Here is a 24,528-nt window from a genome sequence, read left to right as displayed (position 1 = left end):
CAATGCGTGGATGAGACGATGGTGTCGGGTGGAAGGGTTTGGATCTGTTAGGCACTGGGGAACATTTTGGGACAAGCCGGGCCTGTACAAAAGGGACGGGCTCCACTTGAACCAGAATGGAACCAGACTGCTGGCACTTAAAATTAAAAAGGTAGCAGAGCAGCTTTTAAACTGACTGAGGGGGGAAACCCGACAGGAGCTGAGAAAGGTCCGGTTCGGAATAAACCTCCCCCCTGGGATAAAAACCAAAGAAATGATGAAATTTTAAAAGGGGTAGGCCTACAAGTAGGCATTGTGAGAGCAGGGGCACAAGATATAAATTCAGAAGAGCAAAATTACCACAGGCTTAACCACAAGTGCCAAAGACACTTGAAGAGAGACACTGCTTACAAGTGCCTGTACGCTAATGCTAGGAGCCTGCGAACCAAGATGGGAGAACTGGAGTGCTTGATCTTAGAGGAGAGCATTGATATAGTGAGCATAACGGAGACCTGGTGGAATGGAGAAAACCAGTGGGATACGGTTATCCCTGGATATAAACTATATCGGAAGGACAGGGAAGGACGTATTGGTGGCGGAGTCGCTCTATACGTGAAAGAAGGCATTGGATCCAGCAAGCTCAAAACCCCAAAAGAGGCAGACTCCTCCACAGAATCGTTGTGGGTGGTGATACCATGCCCCAGGAGGGACTTAATACTGGGAACGATCTATCGTCCCCCTGATCAAAATGCTTAGGGAGACCTTGAGATGAGATATGAAATTGAGGAAGCATCCAAACTAGGAAATGTGGTAGTAATGGGTGACTTCAACTACCCGGACATAGACTGGCTGCATATGTGTTCCAGTCATGACAAAGAAGCAAAGTTTCTAGATATTCTAAATGACTATTCCCTAGACCAGTTGGTCATGGAACCGACCAGAGGGACGGCAACCCTGGACTTAATCCTCAGTGGGGACCGGGACCTGGTGCAAGATGTAAGTGTTGTTGAACCGATTGGGAGCAGTGACCACAGTGCTATTAATTAAACATACATGTAACTGGCCAATTGCCAAGAAAATCCAACACGGTCACATTTGACTTCAAAAGAGGAAACTTCACAAAAATGAGGGGATTGGTAAAAAGAAAGCTGAAAAACAAACTCCAGAGGGTCACATCACTCGAAAATGCTTGGAAGTTGTTTAAAAACACTATATTAGAAGCTCAACTGGAGTGCATACCGCAGATCAGAAAAGGTACCGCCAGGGCCAAGAAGATGCCAGCATGGTTAACGAGCAAAGTCAAGGAAGCTCTTAGAGGCAAAAAGTCTTCCTTCAAAAAATGGAAGTCTTGTCCGAATGAAGAAAATAAAAAAGAACACAAACTCTGGCAAAAGAAATGCAAGAAGACAATAAGGGATGCTAAAAAAGAATTTGAGGAGCACATTGCTAAGAACATAAAAACCAACAACAAAAAATTCTATAAATACATTCAAAGCAGGAGACCATCTAGGGAGACGATTGGACCCTTGGATGATAAGGGAGTCAAAGGTGTACTAAAGAACGATAAGGAGATTGCAGAGAAGCTAAATGAATTCTTTGCATCTGTCTTCACAGTGGAAGATATAGGGCAGATCCCTGAACCTGAACTAACATTTGCAGGAAGGGATTCTGAGGAACTGAGACAAATAGTGGTAACGAGAGAGGAAGTTCTAAGCTTAATGGACAATATAAAAACTGAGAAATGACCGGGCCCGGATGGCATCCACCCGAGAGTTCTCAAAGAACTCAAAGGTGAAATTGCTGATCTGCTAACTAAAATATGTAACTTGTCCCTTGGGTCCTCCTCCGTGCCTGAGGACTGGAAAGTGGCCAATGTAACGCCAATCTTCAAAAAGGGATCCAGAGGGGATCCCGGAAATTACAGGCCAGTTAGCTTAACTTCTGTCCCTGGAAAACTGGTAGAAAGTATTATTAAAGCTAGATTAACTAAGCACATAGAAGAACAAGCCTTGCTGAAGCAGAGCCAGCATGGCTTCTGCAAGGGAAAGTCCTGTCTCAGTAACCTATTAGAATTCTTTGAGAGTGTCAACAAGCATATAGATAGTGGACATAGTGTCCTTAGACTTTCAAAAAGCGTTTGACAAGGTACCTCACCAAAGGCTTCTGAGGAAGCTTAGCAGTCATGGAATAAGAGGAGAGGTCCTCTTGTGGATAAGGAATTGGTTAAGAAGCAGAAAGCAGAGAGTAGGAATAAACGGACAGTTCTCCCAATGGAGGGCTGTAGAAAGTGGAGTCCCTCAAGGATCGGTATTGGGACCTGTACTTTTCAACTTGTTCATTAATGACCTAGAATTAGGAGTGAGCAGTGAAGTGGCCAAGTTTGCTGAGGACACTAAATTGTTCAGGGTTGTTAAAACAAAAAGGGATTGCGAAGAGCTCCAAAAAGACCTCTCCAAACTGAGTGAATGGGCAGAAAAATGGCAAATGCAATTCAATATAAACAAGTGTAAAATTATGCATATTGGAGCAAAAAATCTTAATTTCACATATACGCTCATGGGGTCTGAACTGGCGGTGACCGACCAGGAGAGAGACCTCGGGGTTGTAGTGGACAGCACGATGAAAATGTCGACCCAGTGTGCGGCAGCTGTGAAAAAGGCAAATTCCATGCTAGCAATAATTAGGAAAGGTATTGAAAATAAAACAGCCGATATCATAATGCCGTTGTATAAATCTATGGTGCTGCCGCATTTGGAATACTGTGTACAGTTCTGGTCGCCTCATCTCAAAAAGGATATTATAGAGTTGGAAAAGGTTCAGAAGAGGGCAACCAGAATGATCAAGGGGATGGAGCGACTCACGAGGAAAGGTTGCAGCATTTGGGGCTTTTTAGTTTAGAGAAAAGGCGGGTCAGAGGAGACATGATAGAAGTGTATAAAATTATGCATGGCATTGAGAAAGTGGATAGAGAAAAGTTCTTCTCCCTCTCTCATAATACTAGAACTCGTGGACATTCAAAGAAGCTGAATGTTGGAAGATTCAGGACAGACAAAAGGAAGTACTTCTTTACTCAGCGCATAGTTAAACTATGGAATTTGCTCCCACAAGATGCAGTAATGGCCACCAGCTTGGATGGCTTTAAAAGAAGATTAGACAAATTCATGGAGGACAGGGCTATCAATGGCTACTAGCCATGATGGCTGTGCTCTGCCACCCTAGTCAGAGGCAGCATGCTTCTGAAACCAGTTGCCGGAAGCCTCAGGAGGGGAGAGTGTTCTTGCACTCGGGTCCTGCTTGTGGGCTTCCCCCAGGCACCTGGTTGGCCACTGTGAGAACAGGATGCTGGACTAGATGGGCCACTGGCCTGATCCAGCAGGCTCTTCTTATGTTCTTATGTTCTTATTGGCTGCAATGCTGAATGGGCGGGGTTAAAGCTACAAAGTGCTATAGTACAGTACTGTTTAAAGAAAGATTTAACAGTCAAGGGGGGTGGCTGACGTTTTTATGTATATCTTGAGAACCGGACCACCTAGAAACTTAATTCTTTTTTTAAATTAAAGCTGAGAATCCGAGCCACGTAAGGGGCTAGCCGGGCGCCGGGTGGCATGCATAGAATCCGGGTAAAACCTGGCTATCCGGGCAATATGGCAACCCTACATATCGGCAGCTTACCCAAGAAAGCTTGTAATTTTTCAGTAGCATCCATAATGGTGATGTCAGGACCTTGAATTGAAAGATTTATCTCATTCATATGGTTAAAAATATCTGCCAGGTAAGCCAACCCATGGATAGAATCGTTTCTTTCAAAATGTTCCAAGAGTGGGGGTTTTTTTTCTTTCAGAAAAAGTGAAACTTCTGCCCTTAGTTCGAACAAGCACTTCAAGACTCGTTCTCTTGAAAGCCAGCAAACTTCTGTGTGGTAGAGAACTACTTCATATTCTGCTCCCATTTCTTGACAAAATCTTTTAAAAATGAGATGATTCAGAGACCTGCTTCTGATAAAGTTGATGACTTTTATGGCTGTTGACAAAACTTCTTTCAGGGTTGTTTTTGTTGCCAGTGCATGTCTGTGTAAAAAGCAATAAGTGACGACAACGTGAGGAGCTTCCTTTTTCACTGAAGTAGCAAAACCAGATGTATTAGCAAACATCGCAGGAGCTCCATCTGTGCAAAGTGTATGAAGCTTTTCTTTCCAGTCAAAGTTTTGTTTAGCAAAAAACTTTTTACCATTTCCAAAACGTCAACGGCCTTTGTAGTCTCCAAAAGGGACTTGTTGTGGAAAACCTTCCACTGACTCGGTTCTTTGTTCAGGAACGAAGTGGACAACTTGTTGAAAGTTTAAAATACAGCTGTTTTATTTACTTACGATTGTAAGGAGCTATGTGGATGGTACAAAATGGCTCCCGTCCCCCTTGCATCACAGCCTTTTATACTCTTTTTGAAAATTTGTTCACATGATTAGAATCAGCCCATCAGAGAATTCTAAGCTACGACATGCCCAGACTTGTTAGAACAGATCACTGGTATTTTTCCATTATGCCACATTTTCTCCTGACTCTCTCACCTCCCTCTGCCCTTCCTTATCTTTATATGTACAGTTTTGTTTCTTATCAATGGGGCTGGGTGTGTTTTTCCACATCAGACTCACAACATAAGAATTCTCATTTGAACTGTCCAGTTTTGCAAAACTTTAACAAACAATGAAAACAACTCACCCCCTTCCACATATTGATCAACAAACAATTGTAGATAGGGAATACTGGAAGCAACATAGACAATGATGTGAGAACATGCCAATGTGAGAACATGCGACTTCACCGTTTGGTGGTTGAATGACTACTAGATGCAGAGTTGCCCGATAGTTGGCCGGCTACATCGCATGAGCATCTGTAGACAGGAAGACTGTGATCACGTGCAATCTAGAGGTGGGTCTAATAACTACTGTAATTTCAAAGTAGTGATGAGCGTAAATGATATTTTGAGATATCTGCAACAACTGTAATGTGATATGAAAATATCTGATTTCTGTTGGTGACAAAGTCACACATACTGCTGATACTACTGTTGTACGTTGCTTGTGTTCATAATTAAAGGAAATACTAAATTTCAGTTAGAGGTTAGTGAAAAGATGTAATTTTTTCTCCATCCAAGTTCACGGACCCCCTGAAATCTATACACAGACCCCTTGGGGGTCCATGGAGCTCAGGTTAAGAATCCCTGCCATAAATGGATGAACAGCAGGGGCTTTCATATCTTAAAAATTGCCATAATAGAGGGAAGGTGATATATTTTTCAGAATATAGATAGCACATTATACAGTGTCTCATTATACAGCTACGAGAGTTGCTATATACTATAGGCAGCATGAATTTTTCGCATTCTGCAATGTTAAATTGAAAATACCCTCCCATGCCATTCTGATGCTTCCCATAAGCTCATTTCAAAGCAAAACCTTACAATACTTATAGTCTTGAACTCAGAAATATTTGCTTAACAACCCTCTAAACTTTCATGGCGATACACACAACAGTCAGAATCGAGAGTTCAAAGTGTAAAACAAGAGGAAAAATACTTTTCTGTCAGAGTTCTCATAGTCTGTTGAAATTCATTAAAAATCAGCCATGTTCACAGAGTACCTGTAATCCTATTACTGACCTTGCCCCATACTCTGACCTTCATCTTCTACAGTTTAAAAGTTAAACAAAAATGCCTGGCTCATTTTAATTGATCTAACAAATTTAACATTGAACTGAATGATAATGTTGGGCATGCTCAATAAGAATCAACTGTCAGTGTTCCAAAAGCCAAACTCACAGCTGCTCGGCTTGCCTAATCAGGGGGCCACACCCACACTAGACCTTTATTTCACTTTAGACAGTCATGGCTTTCCCCCAAAGAATCCCGGGAAGTGTACTTTGTGAAGGATGCTGACGGAAGACTCCTATTCCACTGACAGAGCTCCAGTGGCCAGACTGGTTTAACAGTCAGCCGCTCTGATTGAAGCTCTGTGAGGGGAACAGGGCGTCTCCTAGCAACTCTCAGCACCCTTCATTAACTACATTTCCCAGGATTCTTTGGGAGAAGCCATGACTGTCTAAAGTGAAATAAAGGTCTGCTGTGGATGTGACCAGGGACAGGTTTGGTTTAAATTTGGGTGGCAGGCTACACGTGCCTGTTGTAGAATAAAAAGGTGGGGGAAATCCTGAAAAAGAGTGATACTGTTCACAATGTTTTCCTTCCCCTCTGCCTAGTGGGTTTCCAAAGGGCTCTGGGGGATTTTCCGACTGAAAAGACTGGCGCTCCTGTCGAAGCCCTGGTTGGATTGTGGAATACGGAGATGACCCGGGCGGTTGACACGATCGCTCCCATGCGCCCCCTCCCATGTAGAGCTCATACAGCTCCATGGTATACCGTGGAGCTGAGAGTGATGAAGCAAGAGAGGAGGAGGCTTGAGTGCAGATGGAGGCGAACTCCTGACGAATGCAATTATGCTTTGGTAAGTGCCTCTTCTAAGCGGTATATAGTAGCGGTGAGGGCAGCAAAAAAGAGATATTTTGCTGCCACAATTAAGGCATCTCTCTCCTGCCTGGCGGAGCTCTTTAAAATTGTACGAGGGCTTTTACATTCTGGCCCTCGGGATATTATGGATTCATCTGTAGCCCGCTGTGATGAGTTCGCGAGGCACTTCCAGGATAAGATCGCATGCATTCGCCGGGACTTAGACTCCAATGTTATGACAGTGAGATCTAATGAAGCATCCAGAACACGGTCTTGTCCTTATTTATTGGATGAGTTTCAGTCTGTACAGCTTGAGGATGTTGACAAGATCCTTGGACTGGTGCGGGCGACCACATCTGTTCTGGACCCTTGCCCCTCTTGGCTGGTGAAAGCTGGCAGGACCGGAACCGCCGGCTGGGCCAAGGAGATAATAAATGCCTCTTTGAGAGAGGGAGTGGTCCCTGACTGCCTAAAAGAGGCGGTAGTGAGACCGCTCCTGAAGAAACCCTCCTTGGACCCAGATAACCTGAACAACTATAGACCTGTGGCGAATGTTCCGTTCTTGGGCAAGGTACTGGAACGGGTGGTTGCCGGCCAGCTCCAGGGGCTCTTGGATGACACTGATTATCTTGATCCATTTCAATCCGGTTTTAGGCCCGGTTTTGGCACCGAAACAGCCTTGGTCGCCCTGTATGATGACCTTTGTCGGGAGAGGGACAGGGGGAGTGTGACTCTGTTGATTCTCCTTGATCTCTCAGCTGCTTTTGATACCATCGACCATGGTATCCTTCTGGGAAGACTCACGGAGTTGGGAGTTGGGGGTACTGCTTGGCAGTGGCTCCGCTCCTACTTGGTGGGTCGTCACCAGAAGGTAGCGCTTGGGGAACATTGCTCGACACCCTGGACTCTCCATTGTGGAGTCCCGCAGGGATCGGTACTGTCCCCCATGCTTTTTAACATCTACATGAAGCCGCTGGGTGCGGTCATCAGGAGTTTTGGGGTGTGTTGTCATCAGTACACTGATGACATGCAGCTCTATTTCTCCTTTTCATCCTCTTCAGGTGAGGCTGTTAACGTACTAAACTGTTGCCTGGCCGCGATAATGGACTGGATGGGAGCTAACAGACTGAAGCTCAATCCAGACAAGACCGAGACGCTGTTGGTGAGTGCCTTCTCTGCTCAGATGGTGGATGTTAATCCTGTTCTTGATGGGGTTACACTCCCCTTGAAGGAACAGGTTCGTAGCTTGGGAGTTCTTTTCGATCCTTCCTTGTCTCTTGAGGCCCAGGTGGCCTCGGTGGCACAGAACGCTTTTTACCATCTTCGATTGGTAGCCCAGCTACGTCCCTATCTGGACAGTGATGACCTCGCCTCAGTTGTTCATGCTCTGGTAACTTCTAGATTGGACTACTGCAACGCGCTCTATGTTGGGCTGCCCTTGAAGACTGTTCGGAAACTACAGCTAGTCCAGAATGCAGCGGCCAGATTGTTGACGCGGACCAGAAGGTCCGCTCATATAACACCTGTTCTGGCCCGCCTGCACTGGCTTCCTATTTGTTTCCGGGCTAAATTCAAAGTGCAGGTTTTGACCTATAAAGCCCTACACGGCATGGGACCGCAATACCTGGTGGAATGCCTCTCCCAATATGAACCTACCCGTACACTGCGCTCAACATCTAAGGCCCTCCTCCGAGTACCATCCCATTGAGAAGCTCGGAGGGTGGTGACTAAAACTAGGGCCTTTTCAGTGGTGGCCCCCGAACTGTGGAACGATCTTCCCGATGAGGTGCGCCTGGCGCCGACGCTGCTGTCTTTTAGGCGCCAGGTGAAAACCTTTTTATACTCCCAGGCATTTTAAAGTGTATTTTAACAGCATTTCTGTATTTTGGATGTTGTTTGGTTCTTTTGTTGTTTGTTTGTTTTGTTTCTTGATTTATTGTATTTATTGTATTTATATATTGTGCTGGTTTTTATCTTTTTGTACACCGCCCAGAGAGCCTCCGGGCTTAGGGCGGTATATAAATTAAATTAAATAAATAAAATAAAAAAATTAAAAAAATAGTGCCCACCCACCCAATCTCCTCTCCTCTCCCTTCCTTTCTGTCTACTCTGACTGACTACCTTCCCTAACTAGCCTACCTAAACAGTCTCTGCAGCATGTGGGGAGAGTTGACACACACTAGAGCCTGGGTGGGCACCTGCTTAAATAGGGAAGGTCTTCTCACGTAAATGATGGCTCCTCCGAAGTTCTACCCTCTGAAAGTCTCTCTTCTCGCACAGGGCAAGGGGACAAACCTCCAAAGGCCCACCTGACAGCGGGGCTTTGCTAGGTGATGGCGCAACCTCAGGGAGCGGGAAGCTGGTTGACGGGGAAGCGTTTGAAGGCCAGAAAAAACTTCCTAACTGTTAGAGCCATATGACAATGGAACCAATTACCTAGAGAGGTAGTGGGCTCTCTGACACTGGAGGCATTCAAGAGGCAGCTGGACAGCCATCTGTCGGGAATGCTTTGATTTGGATTCCTGCATTGAGCAGGGGGTTGGACTCGATGGCCTTGTAGGCCCCTTCCAACTCTACTATTCTATGATTCTATGATATTTCTCCCTCCAATTTTCACACCTCCATCTTGGTCCAATCCCGCTTTCCATATGATATGTTCTGTGTATAGATTAAACAAATAGGGTGATAAAATATACCTGTCTCACACCCTTTCCGATTGGGAACCAATCAGTTTCTCCATATTCTGTCCTTACAGTAGCCTCTTGTCCATAGAATAGGTTGTGCATCAGGACAATCAGATGCTGTGGCACCCCCATTTCCTTTAAAGCATTCCATAGTTTTTCATGATCCACACAGTCAGAGGCTTTGCTGTAATCTATAAAGCACAGGGTGATTTCCTTCTGAAATTCCTTGGTCCATTCCATTATCCAACATATGTTTGCAATATGACGACTGAATTCATTTATAAATGGAAGGACTCTTAGGCTCACTATTTGTATACTTTGATACACTGTCAAATGTATCTATCATATGCAGAGATGAAACCTTTTTTGGAGGACAATATCCTGTATACTCGGAGATCCGCTGTTCAAATGCAACACCTGAAATCTGGTGTAGATTTTGGTATCCTGAGAGTACTGTCTTCTGGAAGTTTTATAGTTACTGAAGGTTAAAAAAAAAACCCACCTTACATCGCAGTCTCCATTCTCTTCTGTTGCTCTGTTTGTGATGGTGATGGGAAACCAAATATTTTGAAAACCTGAAAGATAGAAGAATATAATGAAACACAGGTAGTTTATTAAACACAATTACTTATATGCTTTTGCTTGTGTTGAATAATAAATTCTAATTGCAGAAAATGCGGGCTTTGTGGCATTGAATAAATCAGTTATGACAGATTAGTGCGTATAGACAAAGGTGCAGGCATTTTTTTTCTGTTCCTGCAGGTTGCTCTGCAATTCCATCAGGTGCTGTAGCTTGACTTTAACAGCACCTATTACTAGAATTTATTAAAAAGGATCTTAGTAAGCTGGAGCATTCTGCTGTTTGAAAACCAGAAGATGGTAGTATTTAGAAAGTATTTCTTTCAAGGTATCTAATGAATATGTGCTATATTATCTAATACTTGATTTTGTCAAGCTAGTGCTGGGTCAAAGAGAATGACTAGAGGCTAGGATTGCCAGGTCTCTGGATTTTTCCCAGATATTCTGGATGTTTGGGGTTCTCTCTGTGTCTTTGGGTGAGTCACCCCAATTTCTAGACTCTTAGCTTTCATTAAAAAAAATAAAGTTCCTAGGTGGTCTGGTTCAAGAAATATACACCAAAATATCAGCTGCCACCCCCTGCAACTTCTGTGAAATGAACTCGTAGCTGGCTGTTCTAACCCTGCCTTTTCAGGTTTGTGGCTGATCAGTGAAGTCAGGGTTGTGATTGACAAGGGATTTGTTGACCTCCAGGCAATAGCTAGAACCCATTGCAAGACCAGAAAACTTGTTTTTTCATGCTTGTCTGGAAATCTCACACACTAAGTGTATAGCTTTCAGCAATAGCAAAAGTCTCTCTCTTATCTGTAGAACTAAATGCTATTACAAGTGTTATGCTTTTCTAATTATGAGGAGTCAGACAAGTTTAAATTTTCCTGGGCTGTTGAAGAGGGCAGTTCATATGTCTGATGCATAGCCTGTTTTGAAAACCTCACTTTTCTGGGAGTAAAGCTGCAATGCTAATCCCACATACTGAGAGTAAACTCTATTGAATTCAGTAGGACTTGCTTTTGAGTAGACATGGTTAGGATTGTAATGTAAATTAATGGGACTTTTGAGTGAACATAGCAAAGGATTGTGTTTGTGTTGTAAATCTTTCCCCTCCAATCCTATTGTTAAAGCAATTAGGCAGGGCTTAATTAGGTGTCACTGCTTTTATTATGTAGGAAACTAATACTGATTTTTTTTAAAAAAATGTTCTGCAATCACCAACTGGTTTTGACAATAAACTATTATATGGGGTAAATGTATGTTACATCTCCAGTGTGTGTGTATCGAGTCTTTCCAACATCCATGGATGAATGAAGTTTCTTATCACTTGAGGTTGAGGTTCTCTGCACACTTCCTGTTTGAGTAAGCTCCATTGAATACATTGGGACTTGCTTCTGAGTAAACATGCATAGGATTGCACTATAAACATCAATCTCTAGAAAAGACTATTGCCTGGAACCCTGGAGAGCCAATGTTAGTCCATGTCATCAGTAGTACCAACTGGCCTGAGTTGCTATAAGGTAGATTGCTTTGTTCCTAAAAGTGGAAAGAGACCCCAGGGCCAAACTGACTCCAAAATGTATTTATGTATTTTATTTACAACACATAACAACAACAATATACCACTTTATTGTGAAATACCTCAAAGTGGTTTACAGAAGGAATTAAAACAATAAAATTATTGGGGAAAACAGACAGGTATTTTAAAAACATTCAAAATAATAAAACCAACAATGAGTTAAAAACAGATTAAAGACATAATAGCTTCTACATGCCTGGGTAGGCTTGCCTAAACAAAAATGTTTTTAGCAGGTCCTGAAAAGCATACAATGAAGGTGTCTGCCTAATATCAATAGGCAGGGGGTTCCAAAGTGTAAGTGCTGCCACACTAAAGGATTGATTTCTTTCAAGAGCAGAATAAGTACTATGTGGCACCTTGAACTTGGCCTGCTAGCAAACTTTGCCAACTTGAACTTGGCCTTGTATCAAATCAGCAACCAGTGCAGATTTCAGAGCAGAGGTATTATGTGCTCAAAGGTCTCATTCATGTCAGCAATCATGCCACTGCATTCTGCACTAACTGCAGCCCCCAGGTCAGGCTATGCTGCATGGAGATTTCTGTGACCTTGACTGTCCGGCTGCCAGGATTTTTTTTGTTTTGTTTTTTGGTTAGGAATCCTGACTTGTTCTGGGATGCTGCCTTACTCACAGGAATCCTGTTGTGTTTGGTATGGTATTGCATTTAAGAAATCATCACTGTCTTTGTCTTTTTCTATTTGCATTTCATTTACCTGTAACCTCACTTCCTTACATCCATGAAAGCATCAACAGTGGTTCCATGTGCTCAACCCCCTTAAACCCATTGATGGTGAACCTTGTTGTTTCCATGATAGTTTGTTTCTTGCCCAATAGTGGTAAAAGAGAATTCACATACTGGGAAGTGTGGCTGCAATTGCTGTTGTTCCCAAGCTATTGCCCTTTTCTCTCTATCAGTTATTACTCACTGGAATTGGGTTGGCTGTTAAAGTGAGTTTATAGCGGCCCACAGGGATTGGCAGAAAAGGGTAAAGAATCTTCTTAAATCTTCCTCATTTCTCAAACGTCTTTCTGAAGTGAAGGGTCACATCTGTAAAGAAGTTTGGAGCAGCCATGTTAAAAGGCAGGGGCAGGGCATTCCAGGCAGGGGGTTGCCAACACTGCTTGGATATGGGTATTTTTGCAGAGGATCCCTAGCTAAGCTTTACTAACAGCACAATCCAAACCACATCTACTCAGAAGTAAGTCCTGTTGAATTCTATGGGGCTTAGTCCCTTCGTAAGTATGTTTATAATTGCAGCCTTCAGGGGCGTCCATCCTTACTCCTGAGTGTGCCATCTAACATCTCCATAACACTAGCCTCCTTTCTTCCTACGATGGCCTTCTGATGACTGGCCTGGCCTGAGGGCACTTAAACCTTTCTTGCTAGAAGCAAGTAGGCTAGATTAAATGTTTCCTACCCAGGCTGCCTGAGCAGGTGAGAAGGAATGATTCTGTCACTTCAGCTGGACCTGGGAACACCATCTTTTAGCTAAGATTTCTATCTTAATTTCCAATCAAATAAATGTTTGTTTGACTTGTATGCTCCAAGCAACTGTAAATGTAAATGTACTGCCTTCAAGTCAATTCCAACTTATGGCGACCCTATGAATAGGGTTTTCATGAGGCTGAGAGGCAGTGACTGGCCCAAGGTCACCCAGTGAGCTTCATGGCTATGTGGGGATTTGAACCCTGGTATCCCAGGTCGTACAGCCCACCCCTGAAATCTCAGGATTTGGCAATACTTCTGACCTGGCCAACCCTATTAGAGGCTTATTTGCAAGGAATTCCCTGAAGTTTAATCTATACATGGTTGTGTATTATGGTGTCCAACTTTCTTCAGTCCACTTTGTCGTTGTATGAACCGTGAACTCTAAATAGAAAGCTATTGTATTGAATATGCTAGTAATTCCAATCTGTGCTCCTGAAGTGGGGAATCCTCAGATGCTTATTCAGATCCTCGGTGAGATCATTTATTTATTTATTTAGTTAATTAGTTATTATTTGATTTATATCCCGCCTTTCCTCCTAGCAGGAGCCCAGGGCGGGATACAAAAGCATTAAAAACATTTTAAAACATCATAAAAACAGACATTAAAATATATTAAAACAAGACAACTTTAAACACATTTTTTTAAAGCTTGGAGGACAATTTTTAAAAGGTTAAATCATTAATGATGGACAAACTTCTCTAAAATACAGTTTGCCTGCTGCTTTTATGCTGACAGGCCTATGTTACATATTCATGTTGTGAGCCACCTTGAGCATAGATTACTTTGGAAAGGTAGCATACAAATAACCATGACCTTGATGATGATGATGAAGGAACATTTTCTTGATTAACCAGTCATTTTAATGATTATTGTTATTGTTTTTGTGGTGTTCTATGGTTTATGGAATATATTGTACACCAGCTTGATATTTTTCATGAGTTGGTAGTATATACTCAAATAAATACTGTTTATCTTCTCCTGTAGTGTGTAGATACAGCAGAGTACTGAGTATGTTAGGACACACACACTCAGTTCACATAGGGCAACAGTGAGGCATACAGACCAGGCCAGTGGCTCATGTGAACTGAGTTTGGCCCAAGAATAAGTTGCGAAGCCTCTGTAATATACAGGGGGCCCAACTTCAATGATGGACATTCAAGGGCTCCTCAGCAGACAAGCCAACATGGAAAGGATTCCCTTATGTTTGAAAACACTGGGTTTGCCATTAAAACAGGCAATTTTCCTCTTGCTTCCATTTCCCATTAACTTTTGAACATGTACAAAACATGTACATGCCACTACTCTGTTAACAACCATATGTGTTGGGGGTTATATTGGAAGTTTTTTTGTCTCCCTGCTGTATTGTGACAAGTTCCATCATGGTTTTTAAGTGGTCCAAGTAATATTAGTCTACCAGCTATGAAGAAATATTTCTCTTTTGCAAAGATTGTTATTTCTGTTGATTAACTTGCAATTGTTTTCTGTGGAGTGTCCATCATTGCCCCTGTCCATCTACAGGGGTTTAAATTTTGTTTTAATTTTGTTTTAATTTTGTTTCATATTTTTCTTTTAAAATGGATACATTTGTAGCAGTGCATTATATAGGTTTAGAGGCACCTGCTCTTCTAAATCAAGTATCAAAAGTTACTTTAACAAACACTTGAAAATAGTTGAGATGCTTGAGTTAAGTCTTTACCAATAAAGGTCCCAGATGTAGATTTGATTGTGGCTGTTTCTCTCAGCACCTCTGTTCTGGCTAGACAAAACAGTCTTTGTAGTTGTGTAGAATGTGCTCTTTTCTTATTGCATACCCTCCAACATTTCATAGATAAAAATAGGGGCAATATTTTATACTAGCTGTAACACCCCTATTCTCCCATTGAAAGTTGTTGCCTGAGCTTCCACCTTCAATTACACATTGCCAGATTGTTCTTCGTGTTATACGTTGTGTTATTTTAGTTTGTAATTAAAAAGCCTATCCTGTACTAGCTTCTGAGAGGTGAGTTAAGCTGTTTAAAATGCTAAATTCCAACATGGATTTGATAGTGCACATTATAGAATAGTTTCATCTCAAATATATATAGCAACATTTGCTGAATACATAGGCTGAACCCAGCCTAATATGACTTCAGTAGAATTTAATTTTATTATTGTATCTATAACATTAACACAACATATATTTTTAAAGGTTCCATATTGGTAGATCTTACTTGTATTTATTATTATTTATTGAACTTATATCCCACACTTCCTTCAGCAGGAGCCCAGGGCGGCAAGTCAATTGTAGTACACGACTAAAGATCAAATATAAGTTGTTTTTATGTTATTTCTGTGAGTCACTATTACAGAATCTTTCTGCCCTGACAGGCAGGATTGAAATGTTGAAATACTAGGGACTCTGCCCCTGAGCGCTTTGCACACCAACCCACTACCTAACCCCAGGAACTGAAACTTGAGACACCCACCATGCCAAGCTGCCCAGTGGCTCCAAGCATTGCTATGCAGCCACCGCCACCTCATTTGCCTGACACTGCCCCCTCCCCCAGGTTGCAAAGGCATCTCCCCCCGATCTTCTCCTGTGAAGAAGGTAAGCAGAGGAGGGAGGTGGGCAGCAGAGGCGAGCCACACAAGGACAGATGAAACAGGCCTGGGCAGCTGCATCACAACAGCTCTCCTACTTCTCTCTTCCTCGCCCTCCATTGGTGAGGTAGGTGGCAGTGGCAGCAGCAAAGCAGGATGCTCACCCAGGCCACCACCCGCTGCTGTTTGCTCATTCTCCCACTCTTCACCTGGCCTTGCCTTGCCTCCCTCTTCACTTGGTTGCCACCCTTAGCATCTTTGCCCAGTCTCAGCAGCAGCAGCAATACAGAACACTTGCTGAGGAAATGCCCTGGCCTGTCACTCTATGCCTCACTTAGGCCACCACCCACTTGCTCTGGCACTCTCCTCTCTCTTCACTTGATCGCTGGCCTCAGCAGCAGCCGCCACTATGTTCCCACAGCAGTTAGAATGCTGTCATGTGATTACAGCATGACACCTTACAGAAATATTATCTAGGAAGAAATAAATAGAACTATCACTTGAAAACTGAAAAATGATTCTGTTGGGTTGTGTTCAACTAAGCCTTACTAAGAGTAGACCCTGTAAATTAATGACCCTATGTTAGTTATGCCTGTTAATTTCAGTGGTCTACTCTGAGTAGGATTAGCATTGAATACAGTAGCATCCATCCAGTAGCATTCATATGTGGTGCAAGGTGATGGCCTTTTTATTTTCTTAAAACCTATATAAGAACAAATTCAGGAATTGTATCTATATCCAGTACCTTTTGCAACATAAAAAGCAATTGATCTGCTAACAGGTCTGGTAAAAGTAGTAATAAACTGAAGCCAGAACAAATTGGATTTCTATTAAATTATAATAGTGTTAAGATGTGTTTCAAATGCAGTTTTCACAAAAATGTATTGTTTTTATTCAAACATACCTTATCTCAAAGCACTTGCGGTATGCTTGCACAAAAAAGATGCCTATTCCATTTAACCTGAAATAACTGGGATGTATTATCTTTGACTGGAATTAAACTGACCCAGTTAACATCCAGGTATGTCAAATTAACCAGTAAGTCACTGCATTTATATCTCATTGCAAGAAGTGACACAAATACATTTAACAGGTCACTGAAATCAATGCTAAACCTCCCCTTAATGGATTCATATTGCTCTCTAATATCTTGATTCTAAATATATTTAGATGGAACATTGTGAATGAAGCTTTCTTACAAAAAAAGCAACTTTGGATGTGCAGTCAGTGCATTTTTTGTATTCATAGTCTACATCAGTGGTTCCCAAACTGCACCACCTGGACTTCCTGAAAATTGCTGCGGGTGTTGGTGGACCACTTAATTATTTTTCTGCCTGTTGTTTAGCGGTTGTAATGTGCTACGCTAGATTCTAAAGTATTTTTAAAATTATATGGAATTCAAATTTTAATAAAATAAAATACAGTAAGAAATAAAAGAAGCAATAAAATTCAATTAAAAATCAATGCAAATATTTTAATACAATAGAAGTGCCTGTTGTGTTAAACAAAGTTCTTCTGTTTTTTGTGACTGAGTCACTCTTTTTTTCTCTTGCATGTGTGTTCTCAGCTTCTCCTCTGCTTTCTTTCTGCATCTTCATTCCCATGTACTGATGCTCCACTCCTTTCAAGTGCCTTGTCAGCCCTTTTTCTCCCCTTAGGACCTTCCCCCATCTTGCCACCAGCTGTGGCTTTATTCCTCTGAGGAAGGCAGAGCCAAAGAAGAGCCTGTTGGATCAGGCCAGTGGCCCATCTAGTCCAGCATCCTGTTCTCACAGGGGCCAACGAGATGCCCATGGAAAGCCCAAAAGCAGGACCTGAGTACAAGAGCACTCTTCCCGCTGTAGTTTCCCGCAACTGGTATTCAGAATCATATTATCTCCAAACGTGGAGGCACAGCACAGCTAGCATGGCTAATAGTCACTGATAGCCTTATCGCTTGGTCACTTCCGATCTATCCTGTTCACCTTTGGGACGGACAGTTGGGTTTTAAGAGCAACAGAGCAGCCACCATGCTTGCCATTCTACACACACACAGACATGTAGCTACACTGCTCCCCAGAGCTGCTGCTGCAGTCCATCTGGATAGAGCCCATGGACGACTGGTGGTCTGTAGACCACTCTTTGAAAACCCCAGGTCTACATCATTTTAACTCAGAAACATTTAAAAAGCACCTCTTGAATACAAATGCACAACTGAAGTATGTGTTTCTAGTCAATTACAGTAATACACTTTATGACTACATATTGTTGAACGCACCCCAATCTCTGTGTGGTGAGAATTCCAGGGGTTCTAGCACCTACCCATGGTTCAGTTCCTTTGGAATGAAAGTCAGCAGAGACTGGTATCATTAGGATATATGGTTTTGTTTACACATTTATACACCCTGAGCACAAGTTGGAAGGCTTCTCAGCATTAACACTCCAATAGATCTTGCTTCCCTATTAGCCTTCTAGGGGAGTCCTCAAAACCATAGGTTGGGGTTCAGCACCCAGAGCAACCCACTCTGTGTCTTCCCAGCTCCACATCAGACTAACACAAGATATGTCTCCTGCCCCAGCCAGGGGAGTGGGGGAAGGCTACTCCTGCAACACATTTTCTCTTGGCCAAGTCTTTAAACATGTTAATGGGGGCACTTGGCAGACTTGGCTGGACTATTAGCTTAACAAAGAAACTGGCTTGACCAGAACTATTAACTTATAAAAGGAGTGGTTTGACCAGTTCAGCAACTCTCTCCAGTACAAACTGCATCCTCACAGTTAACAAAATCACAGGCTGAAGGGGACCAACTGACATCATCCAAACGAACCCCCAATTCCTATGACAATATGAGAGAAAAGTAGTGATCTGTTGGCATACAAAAACTGAGGGCTTCCCCTCTTGATTAACCCAGGGATTGAACGCAGACTCTGCCAAACATCATGCCAATCCTAAATGGATCTATTTCAGATCACAGTCCCAACTATCCTTTCTGCTCCCCAAATTTAACTTTATGATGGGGTGACAGAAAAGCTCCAGAGCTCCATTGTCACAGGGCCTAAGCATCTAGGCTGCCAAATGCATCTAGAGTAGCATATTGGTGCATCAGGAGACATGGGAAATGCACTTCCTATGGTCTTCAGCATCCCTGTATCCTGCTGTGAGCATATGAGGCAGGATCAAGTGACATTATGAACTTACTATATTTCACAGGATTGCAGTATCTCTAAACACCTCTCTGCATGCTTACAGGTGCACTTATGGGCACTAGGAACTGTGGGGATTACATTTCTCATGGATTCAATCATCTTTCGATGCCCCCTTACATACCCCTGGCAAAGTATATTGTCTAACCCTAGAGCCCCTACTATATTGTCTTCCATAGTCCCTTCCTGCACCTGAGTCCTAGTAAGCCAGAGAAAAAGTATCAGAGAATCATCATGTTGGGGCAGTCCACATCAGACCCAATTTTATGCCTGCATGAATTCCATGAGTTGGGAAAGCCAGAATTCTGAAGTGCATTGTCATCAGGATAGGTGTGGTGAATGTGCTGCACTGATGTCAGCCCATGGTAATGAGAGCCAATAAACTGAAGCTCGATCTAGACAAGAGAGACACTACTACTAGGGGGTTTCTTTGTCTGAGTGTTCAGCTGGTTCTGGATGAGGTAACACTCCCTCTGAAGCATCAGATGCACAGCTTGAGGGTACCCTTTGATCCATTACTGTCACAAGAGGCACCTCTGCTGCAGAGTGCCTTTTATAAGCTTTGGCAAGTAGCCCAAGTGTAGCCCTATCTGGATGGGGACATTCTGGCTTCAGCAATCTATGTCCTGGTAACCTCAAGACTGAATAAGTGCTATGCATTGCCTGCCCTTGAAGATTATTTGGAAAGTGCGGGTGGTGCCGAATTCAGCAACCAGATTATTAACAGGGAGCAAGCAAAGTGAACATGTAACACCAGCTACAATTCATTTCTGGGCCTAATTCAACATGCAGGTGTTATCCCATGAAGCCTTCCTTAGCTTGAGACCCTCAATACCTTAAGGAGTGTCTTTTCCCCATATTAGTCTGTCCAGACCCTAAAGTTATCACCAAAGCCCATTTTCTATGTGTCCTCTCTGGCGGTAGTCCAAACGGTGGCTCACTGCTTATGCTGTCTTCAGAGAGGCTTGCCTGGTGCTGCTGTTGGCATCTCTCTGGTGCCAGGCGTTTGCATGTTAATTTCTGCAGCAGTTGATGGGTCTGACAAAAGAGTTTTATACTGTTTAAAACATTGGTGTATTGTATATTGGAATTTTATTTTTGTAAATAACTTTCAGACTTCCTGTGGAACATGACAGATAAACATTAAAACATGATTTCTCTCTTCAGTTTTATAAACTTTTAAAATGTGGGCCATAGTTTCTTTCCAAATTTCATTGGAAGACTCAAGTACATACTTAATTCCTTTAAATGTTTAAAGTGCTTGTGCCCACTATTGTACAAAGTGTGTACACTGATCCTATCAGCAATGGAATCAATAAAATGTATAAAGCTTTATTTTACTGTTAAGAAAACAAAGGTTGAATAAACAAGTCTGTCATTAGATACTTCAGATCTGAGCTTTATGTATGAGCTGTTCATATCTTCAGTAATCCCATTAATGTCAAAGGAAGAATCACCTACATAATAAACAATAGATTGTCAAATATTTTCTATGAGAAAACTACATGTCTCAAATAAATTTTCTTAATAAGAGCCAGTTGGGTGATACGACTGAAGAACAATCCTTACACTGGAGATTCCTCACTCAGTGAGCTTACTCGGTGATCTCTCAGTCTTGTCTACCACACAGTGGTGTTATGAGGCTAAAATGGGAGGCACATACCATGCATACCACCCTCCAACCTACATGGGGAGTGGGACAAGAATAATATGAAATAACATCAAAACAAGATGTTTGTCACCATCCTTGTACAAAGATTTCTATATGCATAAATGTGCAAAAGTATAAATTTCATATTTCTGTAGTATTTTCTTCCCTGAATGTATGGATAGATCAAGATTTTTTTGAGGGGGAATAACTGTTCACACAAACGTTTTTTTTTTTACAAAACAAAATTCTTATAGCTATTATAATTTTACAGTCCAAAAATATTTATTTTTAATGCATTTTTGTGTTATATTAAGCAAGCTTAGCGGGGTAGTAAAATTAGACATCTTATGGATTAAAAAAGCACCTGCACTGCATATTGAGCGTTGCTACTGCTGCTGTTATTAAAATTCATTACTGGCCCTTCACCCAGAGGTTTCAGGGTGGGTTACAACAACAGAAAAATTAAAACAACCTAAAATCACATCATCACAAAAAATATCGTGGGTTCCAAAAATATACACTGCCAGGGTAAGGAGGTGTAGAGTAAGAAAACACCAGACTTAATCATGTGGATTTAGATAAAAAAAAGTCCATAGCAGAAAGGAAGGGCTAGGACTGAAGACTCATTCAAAAGAATTAAAAAATATAACACGTTCTAAAAAGCAGAACGTCTGAATGGATATTTTCCCCAAAGAACTGGGATGGTGAGGGAGACACAGTATATGTGCTGGTTAGAATTTAAAGTACCTGTTATCAAGGAGTGCACAAATCTTTGGGCTGCATAGTTCCTGCTGCTTCAGACAGAAGGCAAAGTTTTGTAGTGACTTGTTCATGACAGGTTTGATGTCTCCTAATATATTACTGACAAAAGCTGTAGCCCTGTCCCTATGCACATGTATTTGGGAGTAAGCTCCACAGTAAGACTTACTCCAGAATAAGTAAATGTGAAAAGGATCGGCTTGCAGTGGCATAATCCACCTTGAAGTTCTTCTACACAAGTCTAATGGAAATGAATAGGAGCTACACAACATCACCTATTTCTCAGCTCCCATTGATTTCAGAGGGACATGCGTAGACCGTCCTAACAGATAAAACTATTGCTTTTGTCAGGCTGGATTCACTTTGACACTATCGTTAAAGTAATACTTTTCAAAAAGCACTAGTGCAGTTGTTGCATTTCAGCGGGAGTAGTGGGGGGGGTCGACTCTTTTACTCGAGTCTCTGCGGTTCACCATGGTGTGCTAAATGTACGAAAAGCGAGAATGCATGATCGGGATCGATAAACAATTAAGGCACAGGCAACGTGAGTTAAGTGATCCCAAGATGCTCCCTCGCCTACGCCTATTTGTGTGTGCGGCTTGCCGATTCAAATCAAGGTCCGCTTAACCGTGCGTTTCTTGTGAGCCTCCAGCAGGCACGAGGTGGAAAAATTTGCCAGCAGCCTCCCCAGCGGACCACTCTCTGCCCATCTCAGCTGTGAGTGGACCGCGAAAAGTGTTTCCCCCAAATGAAAGGAGCAATGCCGGCTTCGCACGCCTTTCCACGCGGGGATAAGCGATCGCCTCTCCTCTGCAGCGGGGGCGAGAAGCAGGCTCGAAACGGCAGAGCCCACGCCAGACGCCAAAATCGCGGCCGTTAGCGAGCCGAAGGCAGCCTCCTAGCCGTCCGTAAGCTTTGGGACTGCTCCGTGGCGCATAATCCCGGCTGTTCCGGGGCTGTGTGGAGCCGAGCAGGCGTGTGGAGAAGCAGGAGGGCTCTCCGGTTGTTCCTCCAGGCGGGTGCCTTCTTCTCGGCAGCCTGCCTTGGTGTTCTGGAGCCCTGGCGGTGTCGCGTGCCGCGCTCATGCCCGCACGCGCCTTTCACTCCCTCGGAGGGTGGGCGGGGGACGCTTTAAAAAGGCGGGAAGCCTGACCGCCCCTCTCCTTTTCCTTTTTCTCTTGCAGAAGCTGGCGGTGCGGAGCTGCTCCGCCGCGGTGCTGGTGGGAAGCGCAGGAGGGAATAGCAGCGGCGGGGCCAGCGGCAGCAGCGGGGGCAGCTTCAGCGGCACAAAGCAACCCGCGCTGCCGGCGCTCCTCAAAGCGTCCGGAGGCGGCGGCGGCCAAAGCTCTGGCCCTCAGAGCCTGGCTCTCTCAGTGCTTCCATCCAAGGGTCCCGTCGCCATGGTGACCGCGCACCTCAATGGCGGCCTGGGCTGCAGCGCCGAGCCCCCGCAAAGCGCGCCCATCAACCTGCAGACCAAGCTGGGTTGCAGCGCCCGCCGCGCGCCCGCCGAGCCAGGACCCCATTCCCAGGTGAGCAGCGGAGGGGGAAGGAGGCGGGAGCTGGGGGGGGGCTGTGGCGCGCGCAGGGGAGGAGGATCTGCTCTCCTCAAATTAAGGAAAAGGGTGCAAATGGACGAAGCCATCGCCCCAGGTGTGGGATGTGTTTGTGGGACAACTGGAGTCCGAAATAGGGTGAATGTTCTCGACTTTCCTGGTGGTCGTTCGTCGTCGAATTACTTTTCTGAAAGTTTCCAGATAATTTGTGCCTGTTGTTTTGTGCTCGATAGTCCTGGAATACTTAAACTTCGGTCATTTGCTCAAGTATGGCTGTTATCAGTCAGTAATTGATTTACGATTCAGTCTTTTGTGGAAGGAAGAGAGGAGAGAGAGTGGGTGTGGGAGGGGGTAGCCTATAAGATCAGGATCTGAGGGGCGAGATAGGGGATGGGTTTGCCAAGTACAGTAATCTTTTTAAAATGCTCTGCTGCTTTGGGTCTACTCAGACTGAGGGTCTCTGCAGAGTCTCAGGCAAGGCTCCCTCCCACCCCAGCTCCCTTAGATCATTTTAAACCGGAGACCCCAGGATTTGAGCCTGGAGCTTTCTGTATGCAGAGTGTGTGAGGTACTGCTCCTTCCCATGTGCAACGTGGTGAAGCAAACCTTTTCCTGTTGGGTGGGTGGATGTTGGATGCAAGACACAGTGTGTGGCCAGCATATGCAGAGTGCCTTTTGTCTCAGATGGAAAGAGAGAGGAGGGGGGGGGAGGTAAATTGTAGCCCGTGTAGCACAGCTTGGAGGAAGTGGTATTGATTGGCCAGGAAGTGATATTGATTGGCCGTATTCATATTCTGACATTTTTTCCAAGGAGCATAGAGGTGGCTTGCAATGAAGTTGGACTATTTTGTCCTCCTGAAAAGTACTGTAGGGTGGGAATGGGGATTTTGTTACAGGCATGGGATATGGCAAAGGTGAGGAGACTAGAGGGGAAAGGTGATAACTGGAGCTAATAGAGATCATGAATAGTGTGGTTACCACTGAGGGACTAGGAAGGATTACGTTAAGCACGAACTGTGTCCGAAGGAGACTGATGGCAATAAGGGTTGCGTGACTGAAAGAGCAGCAGGGAACAAAAGGTTTTGCATCAGGTAGGGGCTATAGTTGGGATATGAGGGAACAGTGGGGCCTGCTTGCAGAAAGAAGTAATGTGAAATCCGTGGATTTTCCAGGAAATTTTGAATAGGAATTTCTTTTCCTACGAGTAATTTGCATTGGAAATTTTTCCAATGCCCTTGAGAATGATCTAATTCAGCATGTTTATTTTACTTTTATTTAGTAAACAAAGCTGTAAAACTGCCACACTTGCCTAATATTTATTTGCAGTTGGTATTCATTCATTGTTACTCATGAACTTATGAAACAGAAAATGGGGGGGAGTTTTCCATCCCATATCACTTGTGCGGAGTATGTTGGTTCAGGCAGATTAGAAGACAGGCTAATCCGTGGGGGATAGGAGGGTGGGAATGGGTATGTATGTAAGAGGGTAGCTTGGTAACTACAATGGGAGCTGCAGTGGTGAGGGAGAAGCAGTAAAAGCATGAAACCCAATGGGGATGAAAGAGCAATATGATTCCATTCATAGACGTGGAGGAGGACAAGTCTGTAAATGGTTGCTGAGTGGGGGCATTGAGGTATGGGCACTTTGGTGGAAGGACTGTGGTGAATAATACAGATGAGGAAGTAAAGCAATGCTTTTACACCTTTGTAATGAAATTTATCAAGGTAATTGTTAGTACAACTATTGTGCAAATTAACTTTTTAAAGTATAAAACATTTATCTTCTAGGGTTTTTTAAGCCAACTGTTCTCTCCATAATTCCCTATAATAGCTTTATGTCCTTCTCGGGTTGGCATGGAGCCTTGTGGCACTGACTGAGCCTTTTCTGTTGTGGCACTGACTATGTGAAACTTTGTGACACAGCAAACTCTTCCGTACTATTAAGTTCCACTTACAGGTGAAATGTCTTCATTATAAATGGAAATAGACTGCCTTCAAGT

General features: G+C 43.4%; 1 protein-coding gene across 1 annotated transcript in view; it reads left to right on the top strand.

Moving 5' to 3' along the window:
- PHF21B (PHD finger protein 21B) overlaps positions 1 to 24,528 on the top strand; it is a 338,743-nt gene that overhangs the window by 191,991 nt on the left and 122,224 nt on the right. Inside the window, exon 4 of the mRNA XM_061582401.1 lies at positions 22,157 to 22,504. Within this exon, the coding sequence (XP_061438385.1) occupies positions 22,157 to 22,504 (348 nt within the window). The remainder of the gene's footprint in view (positions 1 to 22,156; positions 22,505 to 24,528) is intronic.

The sequence above is a fragment of the Rhineura floridana genome, chromosome 8 (genome assembly GCF_030035675.1).
Source record: "Rhineura floridana isolate rRhiFlo1 chromosome 8, rRhiFlo1.hap2, whole genome shotgun sequence".
Taxonomy (NCBI): Eukaryota; Metazoa; Chordata; class Lepidosauria; order Squamata; family Rhineuridae; genus Rhineura; species Rhineura floridana.
The sequence above is the reverse complement of the archived record's forward strand: the minus strand, read 5'-3'. Positions and strand labels throughout refer to the sequence as shown.